This window comes from Phaethon lepturus, unplaced genomic scaffold (genome assembly GCF_000687285.1).
Source record: "Phaethon lepturus isolate BGI_N335 unplaced genomic scaffold, ASM68728v1 scaffold13633, whole genome shotgun sequence".
NCBI lineage: Eukaryota > Metazoa > Chordata > Aves > Phaethontiformes > Phaethontidae > Phaethon > Phaethon lepturus.
The window spans coordinates 14,595-27,160 of record NW_010527034.1 but is presented as its reverse complement, the minus strand read 5'-3'; the positions used below and the strand labels follow the sequence as shown (position 1 = coordinate 27,160).

Genomic DNA, 12,566 nt, shown 5'->3' with positions numbered 1-12,566 from the left:
ATATTGCATATAGTGCTTCCTATTGAGCCAAATAGGAAAGAAGAAACAGTTGTCCCCTCCCCCAAGCCCTGTTTTAAATGCAATGCAATGTGTCTTAGCTCAGATTCTGTTTTGACATCACTATATGTGTTTCCAGGTACAACACTGAGACATCTGTTTAGATTATAGTATAGTATACTGCGTGCAAGATTTTTTTCTTTAGAAATCTATTTTTCCTAATAACAGAAATTAAACAGTATAAGTATAAATTATGGGTAGTGATACAAAATACATTTTAAATAATATATCAAACTTAACTTTGGGCGTTACATAGTTAGGGCTCAAAAACAGTCTCTCTAGAGGAAAACTTCAAGGGATGAAACATTTTAAGCATTTTATAGATGAGTTCTGCGTATTTGACTAGCAGAATATCTTGGCAATGTGTTTATGTTACTTAACCCTCTTTGTAACAGTGTGTGCAAGATGATTGCACTTCAAAATTACGTTGCAGGTATGGTTATGAGAAAGTGTCAAGGGAGACTCAATGGGATGCCCGGCTGTTGAATCTAAAATGAGAAAAATATGTTTTCATTAAATTCTAGTATTAAGCCCTTATAAATGGGAACTTGCATTCTTTGTGAGTACTGAACAAGATAAAGATGGGTCAAAGCACTGCTGGTCTTGCAAGGTTAGTTTTTTTTTTTTTTTTAAAAAGCAAGTGGTTTGGTCTATTGGTATTAAAATAATAATTTCATGACCTGTGGAATTGTAAGTATCAAGATAGCTAGCTCAGTGCTCCGTGTAAAGTTGGACTTCCAGGAAAAGGTTCTGGAATTCCTGAACTTTGGTTCAGCATGGTCTGTAGAAAGATGCTGTTGCAAGCTTTGTTTCTCATTTTCCTGACTTAATGTGTTTGTTTTTTTCCCAGTTGTATAGCAAACACTTTTTGTTATACTTTTTGAAGTTGGCCAGAAAATACTTACAATGGCATCTCAGAAGCAGTTTCATTCCTTAACAAGTGGCTTTACCCACATTCAGCAGAACTAGGACCATAATGTCAACTCACGTAGTATCATAGTGTGGTAATGGGCAATGTTTAGGAAGAAACTCACCACCTTGAAAGCATTAGCTTGATTAACTATACTTGTGCTACAGCATTGAATGTTTTTAAATTGTTAGATTTCTGTGTTGTAGACAATTACATTTACGTATGTGGATATCCATTTATGAATATTTCTTTTAATGAGTGTACGTCAGAAACAATTGTCATAGCAAAAATAACTGACAATGATTAGGCGAAACTATGCTATGACAAATTCTACTCAGTATTACATTACAAAAAAGTGCTGGTCACAGAGGTACGTGTTGTAAACAAGTGTTCATTTGTCCATTCCTCCTGCTTATTCTAGGTTTTACACGTTCTACCTTTTTTTGGTTATTCTCTTGGTTTGTCATCCAAAAAACCTAAAAGCAGGAAAGGCTGAGAAAATTTGACTGGAACGATGCAACTAATGGTTTATGGGAGCAAGGAGGTGAGATGATAGCTGATAGGCAGCTTTTTGTTGGGGTTATCCTCCCTGCTTCTGCTTTAAATTTTCAGCATTAATTAACATTTTCAGTGACAATCATAAGTAAAATAGAGAAAGGAAAGAAGTTTAATCATTGGGTTGTTAACCAAGTACTTAAAAATTTGAACTGTGCCTTTGGGGTTTTATTGGGATGTAAGAAGACTAAAAGCTAAACAAGGCTAGCTTCTGCCAGCATGCTTGTTGTAACTTCTTTGTTCTTCTTGTGTTTGTTTTTCTCCCGTAACTTAAGTTTCAACATAAATGCTTCAGAGTGCAGATGTTTAAGTTAGGGCTATATCGTTATACAGACAGCGCTTAGTACAATGAGATCCCAGTTCTCATTGGACTAGAATTTTTGGCTGACCATATACTTGCAGTAGTGTAGTTTTAAAATACTATCAAAAGTACAAGTAAGTCTTTTCAGAGCAAGGTACAGCTAATAAATGATAGTATCCCTGTAACTGATACTCTATTGTTGAGGCCAAAAGAGACTGGTGGTAGGTTTTGCAGGCTGCTGAGATGCCAAGGCTTGCCAATTTAAAAATACATGTTGACCTAAAGAAAGAATAAATTCACCACAATGGTGAATCTCAAGGCAGGATATATACCGTTATTTGCAGATCAAAGGAATAAAAAAATAGTTTACTGAAAAATACCTGTCAATGTACTTAGCAGGAAATACCAAGTGTTCAAATCTTCTTTATTCTCTGGTCCTCCTCTTTAAATTTCATGGCTTTCATTTTACAGGGGGTCAGTATGTATTTTTTGGCTGACAACCATCTGTTTCTGTTTTTCTTACCATTCTGTAGCACTTCTCTTTTCTCCACTTCTGGTTCATTGTTCTGCATAGTTCTGATTTCAAATTTATCCTTCCCCTTACATTTAAAAAAAAACAAACATAGAAACAAACACTTAAAACTCGTTCTACCAGGCTTTTTTTTCTTTGTGTATATTTGAAAATACCTCCACTGAGTAAGTAGCTGAAATGGGGAATAATCTTAGTTCCCATGGCTATTAGAAATGGAACAGAGCTTCAGGTAAACCAACCACACAGATAAGGTGAGGGAAGAAGGGAAGAGACGTCCACAAGCTTAATGATTCCTGGGAGCTACAACTGTTCCACCTTTGCCTCCTCAATATGAAGAGTAGAAAAAGATCTTGGTTATTCAGCTGAACAATACATTTTTGCCTCTGAGCCAGTACATTGGTTTTAAAGCATGAAAAAAGATTTGCTGCAAGTCTGTCAGGAGTTTGTAACTTCAGTTTTGTTTGTAGTAGGCTTGTAGTCATCATATGAAGTCATAGAATCACTACGGTTGGAAAGGACCTTCAAGATCATCAAGTCCAACCATTAATCCAGCGCCACCATGTCCCCTAAACCATGACCTGAAGCACCACGTCCACACGTTTTTTGAACGCTTCCAGAGATGGTGACTCCACCACCTCCCTGGGCAGCCTGTTCCAATGCCTGACCACCCTCTCGGTGAAGAAGTTTTTCCTAATATCCAGTCTAAACCTCCCCTGGCACAACTTGAGGCCATTTCCTCTCATCCTATCACTAGTTGGGAGAAGAGACCAACACCCACCTCACCACAACCCCCTTTCAGGTAGTTGTAGAGAGCGATAAGGTCTCCCCTCAGCCTCCTCTTCTCCAAACTAAACAACCCCAGTTCCCTCAGCCGCTCCTCATAAGACTTGTGCTCCAGACCCCTCACCAGCTTCGTTGCCCTTCTCTGGACACACTCCAGCACCTCAGTGTCCTTCTTGTAGTGAGGGGCCCAAAACTGAACACAGGATTCGAGGTGCGGCCTCACCAGTGCCGAGTACAGGGGCACCATCACTCCTCTACTCCTGCTGGCCACACTATTTCTGATACAGGCCAGGACGCTGTTAGCCTTCTTGGCCACCTGGGCACACTGCCGGCTCATGTTCAGCCGGCTGTCAACCAGTACCCCCAGGTCCCTTTCCGCTGGGCAGCTCTCCAGCCACTCCTCCCCAAGCCTGTAGCGTTGCATGGGGTTGTTGTGGCCGAAGTGCAGGACCCGGCACTGCGTCTGGACAGTTAGTCTTTGAAAACTAAAAGATTGAAAAACTTTACTTACTAAAAGCAATTATTCTTTGCAATGGGTCTATTAAAGTTATTTGGGGTTTTTTTGGTTTGTTTTTTCCTTGGAAAAAGATGTTTAGGTTTTTAATGATGAGCTTATTTTCCCAATCTGTAATGTAGGGAATGAGACTGTGTCATTGTAAACATATAACTGTTTCCTTAGATGGTATAATCTCTGGAAACTTTATACTTCTTCTTTAAGGGCTATTTATGTTTTAGCGGAAAACTTGAGAATTCAGTGTTCCATCCATCTTACTGAATAGGATTTCTATGTTATGGCTCTTCTGTCTTTTACATGGATATTTGCATGCTGCTGCTGCCACTGCCTAAACTGTTTTATTTATCCAACATTTATTCTAAAGACTCTTCTAGTCAAATCCAAACAAAAAACAATTTAAAGCTTAAACACTGAATGTGTGTCACCTGTAGTGGTGTCTCCTTACATGGGTGAAGTTTACTGTAAACTTGGCTGTCTCTTTTATAGGGCCAGACTTCAGTGAAGTGTAGGAAAATGTCATGTGCAATGGGTTCACTGAGTTTGGCATGTGTTAAGGAAAATAATGCATCCAAGTAGTCTGAATAAGAGGAAATCTTGTCTGGTTCCAAATCATTGATGATTGCTCCTGTGGAGACCTGTATGTGAGATAATCTGCTCAGTGCTTCCCTAAACAAAGAAGCCCCATAACACGCTGTGTTATATTGGTGATGACTGATGTTGCTTTAATTTTTCACAGTACTTCCTGATACCAAAATCATCAGTACAGTATGACCAAGGATTGTTACAGAACGCACCTTTGAGCATGAGGGACCAATCGTGCCTGAGGGGCTGCTGGCACGGGTTTCACTCCCCCTCTTGGATTCTGCTCTCGGGGACCTTCCCCCAACAGTCAAGGCCACAGCATGGTGGGGGAAGTAGACCCAGTATTTTCACCCATCTTCCTCAGAGACAGGACTTCTTTTCTCATACTATTTCCAGGAACAAAGAACACCTTATCCCTTCTCCTTCTTACCTGCTTTGGCAACTTGTTAGGGTAGAAGAGAGAGTAGTGCCAGTGAGGAGAGCACAAATGACTTCTAGGTCCTCACTCTCTGCTGTTGAATAAAACCAGCTGTGCAGGTCCATGGCCCGGGCTTTGGAGAGTGCCCAGAACTGGACTGGGTCAGGCCAGACAAGTTTCTGTGGAGTGGGACATGTGTCTGATCTTGGAAATATTCTGATTTCTCAAATATCTGTACCTGCCTTGGCATCGTCTGTGTTTAGGATTATAGCATTGCTGTGCTATATATATATATATATATATATATATATACACACACACACACACTCCACCTGGTAGTGGAGTGTCAGATGTCATGGAGTGTGCAGTATCAAGAGCCTTGATGACTGGATGTTGGCATTTCTTGTTATAAACAAGGCCCTTTAACTGAAGGAGAATGGTTATTATGCCAGTGACAAGATGTGCTTCATGATATTAATTTAATGGTAATATTAAACTTATTTAAAATTGGTAAACTTTCTTCAGCTTTAGGCTTCCTGAGTAGCTGAAGAAAAGAATCAGATAACAGGCCTTTCTTTAGCTCATCTCTAACTTCAATACCCATGATAACTTGTTGACCCTAGAATGATTACACAGATGAAGGACCTATATGTGTTGTTTTGGGCAAAGTTTGCTACTGTGTATTAGTTCTTACAGATACAATATTCTCTCTCAAAAAAAAAAGTAAAAATTGAGTGCTGTAGTCTGTGCTTATTATGAAATGTAGGTTAGCCTCTACTTTTTCAAAACCGCTACAGTAAGACATTGCAAATATTAAAATTTGATGTTTATAGTTTGTCAAGCTACGCTTTGATTCTGTTCTTCACTCCCTTATTAAAAAAAAAAAAAAAGTAACTCTCCACCAGCTTGTTCTGTTTCTTGGTGAGAGAAGAACGTATATGCTCTGAACTTCTTGAGCTCGTTTGCAAAGTAGCTCAACACAATTTTTATTTAGTACAGATACTCTCTTGACTACTGCCAAGATGTGTAACATTATTGAAGGTCTGTAATGACAACAGAAATACCAAGACCAGAAGGTGTCCTCTTTTTTCTTGAAATTTTTAACTGCCAGGAGAACCTTCTTTGCTTGAAAGAATAAAATGATGTAAATATCTTTTAGGCATTTACTCACTTTAAAACATTGTCCTAATCTGAAAAGGGATTGGAAAAGATAAAATGTCAGAGTTGAAGTTTGGGGGTTTTTCGCTTATGTGTTCAGAAAAAGTTGTCTGTTTTTACAGATGCTGGAAAATATTTAGAGCTGTGAAAATATGCTTTGGGTCCTGTCTTATGGATAAGACTTATAACTGTCTTATTTTCAGTTAGATTGTTTGCTTATAATCTTTTGTGGAACTGCAGTTGAAAGATGCTAATGTTGCAAATTCAGCCCACTTTAACTTGCAGGATGGGCAGTTTAAAAAGACTTTCCAACTGTGCAAATGTGATTTGGCAGATAGGGAAAAAATGAATTTGGAACCATGTGATACTCTTGGTAAAATCTCTTACAGTGTCTGGAACTGCACTTTAGTAACATGGAATAAGATGTTTTTCTTCAGGCAAAGTTTTGAATCCTGAACTAATGGCAGGTATTATTTCTCCCCTCCGCTCCCCTGCTCTGGCTTCTCTTCTGCTAGAATCTTGCCTCTATCTTCAGAAGCAGAAAGCATCAAGATAAACACATAAAAATGACCGAGTTTTGGCTGATTTCTGCTCCTGGAGAAAAAACCTGTCAACAGACATGGGAGAAACTACATGCAGCAACTACAAAAAATAACAATCTTTCTACTAATTCAAAGTTCAATATTCCAGACTTGAAGGTATGTAAGCCCCATTTTATGTCCCAAGAAGTATGTTTGTTTTGCATCATCTTTGTTTCTTTAGACTACAGCTGTAGATGGGGAATACTTGTTTAGAGAGAACAGCTGACTTCTTTTGATGATTATGTGTGGATCTAAAAAATAATTCAGAAAACAATTATAGTTTTTCTGAAATTCTAAGTTAAAGGTTCTTCACTCTAAGTTTTAAAGGTTCAGCAAGCTGTGACTTTCAGCTCATATAGCAGTTTTTCCAGGGACTCATACTGCTAGCAGTTAGCTGGAGAAGAAAATTAGAAGAAAAATGGAAACTTGTGATCTGAGTATTCAGATGGTACAGTTTCCTTTGGTGGGTTGGGTTTTTGTTGTGGTTGTTTTCTTTGGGTTTTTTTGTTTTGGTTTTTTACCTCTGAATTGTCTGCTTCTGCTTTTCTGGCTGAGATGCAGTGAAAAGGCTTGATTTAAAACACAGGGGTGTTGTGGTTTAGCCCCAGCTGGCAACTAAGCACCACGCAGCCGCTCGGTCACTCCCCCTCCCCAGTGGGACAGGGGGGAGAATTGGGAAAAAAAACTCGTGGGTTGAGATAAAAACAGTTTAATAGGACAGCAAGAGAGAAAGAAACAGTGATAACAACAGTAATAATACCAACAAAGGAATGTACAAGAACAAGTGATGCCCAATACAGCAATTGCTCACCACCCAGTGATCGATAGCCCATCCCCAAGCACCAATTTCCACCCCCTGGCCAACTCCAGTTGATGTACTGGGCATGACGTCGTATGGTAGGGAATATCCCTTTGGCCAGTCTGGGTCAGCTGTCCTGGCTGTGTCCCCTCCCAGCTTCCCGTGCACCCCCAGCCTCCTTGCTGGCAAGCCAGCGTGAGCAGCTGGACTGTCCTTGACTACTTAGCAACAACCCAAAACATCAGCACGTTATCAACAGTTTCTCATCCCAAATCCAAAACACAGTCTCACACTAGCTTCTGTGAAGAAAACCAGCTCTATCGCTGAAACCAGGACAAGGGGTTGATCAAACAGCCACTACTTTTTCTCTGTCCAGAACTAACATTCTTCTGTTAGAGTAGTGGTTGTAGGCTGGGCATTCCAGTGTGACCTGCTCATGTGCGTCACAGAAAACGTGAAGAAAACTGTTTGAACTATTACTGTGAGAAGCAAAGAGAAACAAAATCTGAATGCAGTTTCTCTTTGTTAAGCACAATTATGAGTGTATGGAAAAGTTACGAGCTAGTGTATTCATTAAGAAAAGGTCTATCCCAACACCTGAATGTTTCTTGAACGAGCAGAATTGTGAGCTCAGTTGAACTGAGTGAAAGCTCATCAAAGCATATCAAAATGTAGAGGGGAAGATGCCACTAATCTCTGTCTACAGAATGGATCAAGTTCAGGTGGCATGATGCCTTGTTCCTGTCTCTGCTAAGGATCTGCCCCAGGGCACAAAGTGCTTCAGTGTGTCTTTTAAGAGGATCTTCTAACCGCCATAACTTTTATAACATGTATATTTAAACTGTCCTGAGTTATATATAGGTATAGATACACTAGTAGAGGTAAGAAGAGGGACTACAACAAATGTCTCTCCAGGAGATCCTTGGAGGCGAGTCAGGATGGCTTACAAACTGTAGGGTGCCTAGAGCATTTAGAAGAGTTATCACTGAAAACTGATATGGCCCGTTAGGATTATAAATGATTGTGATTGTTTTCTACTTCCTAAAAGAGGCAGAAGCTGGGTATACTTAAATACAGTGGGAAATAGTCTGGCTTCTGGGACCTGGTAAAACTGTTTAAGGAGTGAGACCCTTTAATTAAAACTCATTGAAGCAGTGATTTAGTCTCCATTGAACAGCAGCCTTATTAATTAAAGACTTAGTTGTCCCGTGGCTTGTCAGTGACTAGTCAAAACATTAGCTTCCTTATTCTGCATATAGCTCAGAAGAAGGCAAGGCATGGAAAGTGATTTGGTTGTGATGTTACTTAAGTAATTGTGCTCCTTTCTGCTTCAAGGCAAAAGAGAACAGGAGTCGTGCAAAGTTGAGTGGTCAAATATATAGAACAAATATGCTAGACTAAAAAATGATGTTAATAGCATCTTGACAGCAGATTCACTTATGCCTAATAAGCATTTCATCAAGAAATATAAACTAGTAGCTAAAATATTAGAAATAAGAGTCATATTTTTGGAGCTATCTCCTACTTCCATTGAACAGAGTGAACAAATGTATAAGTATTTAAAGAGAGAACCAAAGAAACACTGGTATTATATGACCTATTTAACAAATAACAGCCCTTTGGCTGTTTAACTTGAACGTAGTTATACCATTCTTACACTTTTCGATGTCTTAGACCCACTTGAGACTTGTGTATGAAAGAGCTAAACAGAGAATATTTTACTGTGCTGTAACTTTTGTGTTTGAATTATACAGAGTCTAAAATGGTGTCATCCTTGGCCCCAGAAAGGTATACAAGTTGCTGTAGATTATTACATGAAATTAGGGAAGAAGGTGTTTTGTGGAGGAGAGAGGAAGAAAGAGTGAAAGCTTATAGACAACCTAGATATTCCATTACTCCAGGTGCAGGAAGTCCAGACTCTTGTTGATTTGACTGCTGAAGTATTCTTGTATCTGCAAAGTTTTCAATATTCAGGTTGCTTCCAGCACGGAGATACCTGATTACAGAAATTTCAGATTTGATCTAAAGTAGTAAATCAAATGCTGAAGCAAGTGACTTGTGGAAAATGCAGCCAATTCATAATGTAAAAGTTGTTTTAACATGTTTTGGATGGCTGGAACGCAGGACTGAAACCGTGTGCCAAACTAGATCTGATATAGGGGTGCTTTAGAGGTATCTTGAGCAAATGAAACACAGTGTGACTTTGTTAAATCAACATGTCTGAATCTTAGAGTACAGTATTTTATGTGGTTCTGCAAAGCTACCTGTTCAGGAGGTGTAGCTTTTATTGTTACTTGGTTTTATCTTTCTATGTTTATGTGCAATTGCTAATACATCTTGATCTTTCCTTCGAGGTTGGCACACTGGATGTTTTGGTTGGTTTGTCAGATGAGCTGGCTAAACTGGATGCGTTTGTGGAGAGGTAACAGTTTATTTTTACTAGCATGCAAAATATTAGAATAATGATGTGATTGTTTCCCGAGTCCTAATAATACATGATTATTTCCAGCTTTTTTCTTTCATAGTGATGCAGGCAGTCAGCAAGCTAAGACTTCAGAAAGCTAAGCTGCTGGTTTTACTAGTATCTGTACTTGAAAAAAACCAACATATCTGAACTTCTTGTGGAATTACGCATTGATGAAGGATGGTTCTCCCTGCAGTAGTGCTGTGTGCTGCCAGGTCCTGGAGAACTCTTAAGAATGGAGCCTGACAACTGCAGGAAGTGATGATGAAATGGAGTAAAACCTGTTCTTTTAGCCAGTTAGAGTACTATTTACAGATTTTGAGAAGGTAACCACATTGTTTCCTAATCCACAGAGATGATTAAACAGCATTAATATTAAAATGCAAAACCTATTAATTTTGAAGAAGCTAATGGTTCTTTGAAAGTGATTTGGAGCAAATGTAACAAAATTTCATATAACCAGAACTTGTGGAGCCATCTTCTGATTCAAGGAGAGAAGTGTTATGTAGTTGTTTTTAAATAGAAAAGGAAACTACCTGGCATGGCACATGTGAGTAATACTAAACGTAGCTTTTCTAGGCAGGAAGGCAGGTCTTGAGTGTCAGATCTCATGAGGGCTTAGGGCTGGGGTTTCTCCATAGATCTTCAGTTATCTTTGGTGTTTCATTGTCATGGTTGCCTTGTGTTTTATTTGGATTATTGATGATTTCTGCCTCGCTATATACTTTTAGAAAGGGGTTAGGATTTTGAAAGTAATCACAGTTTTCCAAAAAAGGTTGGAATATAGTGAGATTACACCTGAAGTCAACCCCTGTTTCCTGGAGGTGAGGGAATTAGTCTCACTTTGTTGAGAACTGATGAGTCGTAACATTAGAGAAGTATTTAAATAAAGTTCTGGCATGTATTTGAGAAGTTGGTCTCCTTCAGGTACTGAGCCCAGTTTGTGCTCTTGGAAGGTTTGTATATAAAGCAATCAACTCTTCCTTTTCTTGATCTAATGTCTTTTGATCCAATCTCAGGCAACTTCAGATCAGTTTCATAAATGGTATTTCTCAAAACAGCAGTTTTTTTCATTCTTTTTTCATATCTTTATCTTTCATTTTTCAGTGTTGTAAAGAAAGTGGCTCAGTATATGGCTGATGTTTTAGAAGACAGTAAAGATAAAGTTCAGGAGAATCTTCTGGCTAATGGAGGTAAAGTGTTAACCATAGTATGTGCATCCCAAAAGTGTAGGAGGGAAGGCGGTGATCCTGAAACATACTGAATGCTGTTCTCTGACTTTCTGAAAGCCTAATTTAGACATGGAGGTACTTTTTTGCATGAGTCACTTGCCCTGACACAAATTATAGGATCCAAAACAGCAAGAAATTAAATTTACATGTTAAATACTCACTTACAGAAGCCTTTTTATCCTTTAGGGCTGTATTTTGTCATCAGTGGTGTCTGGTGGAACATAAAAATTACTGTTACTGATCACTGTAAACATTCTTTGTATTAGTTTGTCATCTGAATAGATAGGATTTTATGTAAGCTATTCTGGAATACTCAGTTGTTCCCAAATTGTGATTGAATGTCTTTATAAAAGTAGTTTTCTTATGGAAATATTTGTCCATTGTATTATAGTAAAGAGTTGCACTGGTCTCTCAATCAATATTTTGTTTTCAAAGCTGTTTCATAAAATTTACCGCAGCTTGTATTGATGCAAGAGAGGCTAGTATGAGTAGATTAACATGAAGACAAGTGCAGCGGTCCTAATTAACACAGTTATTCTTAGATAGGGACTTGGAGTAGTGTCTCTCATAGATAGCTTTACAAAACTGTAATTTCAGGTGAGCCACATAATCTTTGCTTTCTTTTTTTTTTCCATCATAACCCTCCCTCCTACCCATTTTTGACACAAAGCAGAAAATAGTTGGTCTTGTCTATACTTCTCCAGCCATCATTGCCTTAGTAGTAAATATCATTTAGGGTCTACAGAGGTGGAGAAGCATATCTGAAGGCAAAGGTTACAGATGGCTTACAACTTGATTGATTATTTTCAGATTTTTTAGGCAATAGGGTCCACATGTGTCCACAAACGGCCTGTTAGAGTACTCTTCTGTTACAGCAATCCTACAAGGAATATTATACATCAGTCTTTTTATTGTCTATCTTAACAAAGTTCTTCTTTAAAATTTTAGTTGACTTGGTCACCTATATAACGAGGTTCCAGTGGGATATGGCCAAATACCCAATCAAACAATCCTTGAAGAATATTTCAGAAATTATTGCAAAGGTAAGGTAATTTGTTTTATAAAACTTTTGTACTTGAACTTGAGAGATTTATGCACAAAACTTGGTATTCAAAGCTATTTGTCTGTTTTTGTTAGCTTCATGTAACTTTGATAACAATAGTAGTGAACCTGGTAGCAGCCACTGTTTTAGTAACCAAAGAAGTATATTAGGTTGCAGATGGGATTTGGAGAGTGTTCCCTGAAGGCCATCCTGCTGTCTTTGCTGACCTTTGTTTTCTAAGATCACTGAGTTAACAAAGGGCTAGCAAATGAGGTCACTTACATTTAAAATTTGCTGTACTGGTATGTCATTTGTCTGATGTTCTCAAACTTTGTGGGCTCTTAGCAATGAACCAGGGAACAAACTTCCTTTATGAAAGCTGTGGCACTCAGTATTGAGGGGAAAATAAGCCTTCAGTACTAAATGTAAGGAAAGCTCATTCGAGTGTCATGGATTTTCCCCCTGTCTTTGCCTTGGTAAAGTTTTTTGTGCTTTGGGGACTTCATTTGGTTTGTACGTGCTGTGAGCATATATAGGGTCCTCAGCAGTGACTTACTGTATTCAAACAGTGAAAGAGTTCTCTGTAAGCTACCCTTGCTTTAGTATCTTCCCAGCTTTTTCAGGTTTTTTTTTTTTTT

General features: G+C 38.6%; 1 protein-coding gene across 1 annotated transcript in view; it reads left to right on the top strand.

Annotated features, from left to right (window-relative positions):
* Positions 1 to 6,332: 6,332 nt before the first annotated feature.
* The window catches only part of ATP6V1C1 (ATPase, H+ transporting, lysosomal 42kDa, V1 subunit C1), a 17,964-nt gene continuing 11,730 nt past the window's right edge, over positions 6,333 to 12,566 (top strand). Inside the window, exons 1-4 of the mRNA XM_010283269.1 lie at positions 6,333 to 6,508; positions 9,545 to 9,612; positions 10,762 to 10,847; positions 11,835 to 11,929. Coding sequence (XP_010281571.1) covers positions 6,377 to 6,508; positions 9,545 to 9,612; positions 10,762 to 10,847; positions 11,835 to 11,929 — 381 coding nt within the window. The 5' untranslated portion in view covers positions 6,333 to 6,376. The remainder of the gene's footprint in view (positions 6,509 to 9,544; positions 9,613 to 10,761; positions 10,848 to 11,834; positions 11,930 to 12,566) is intronic.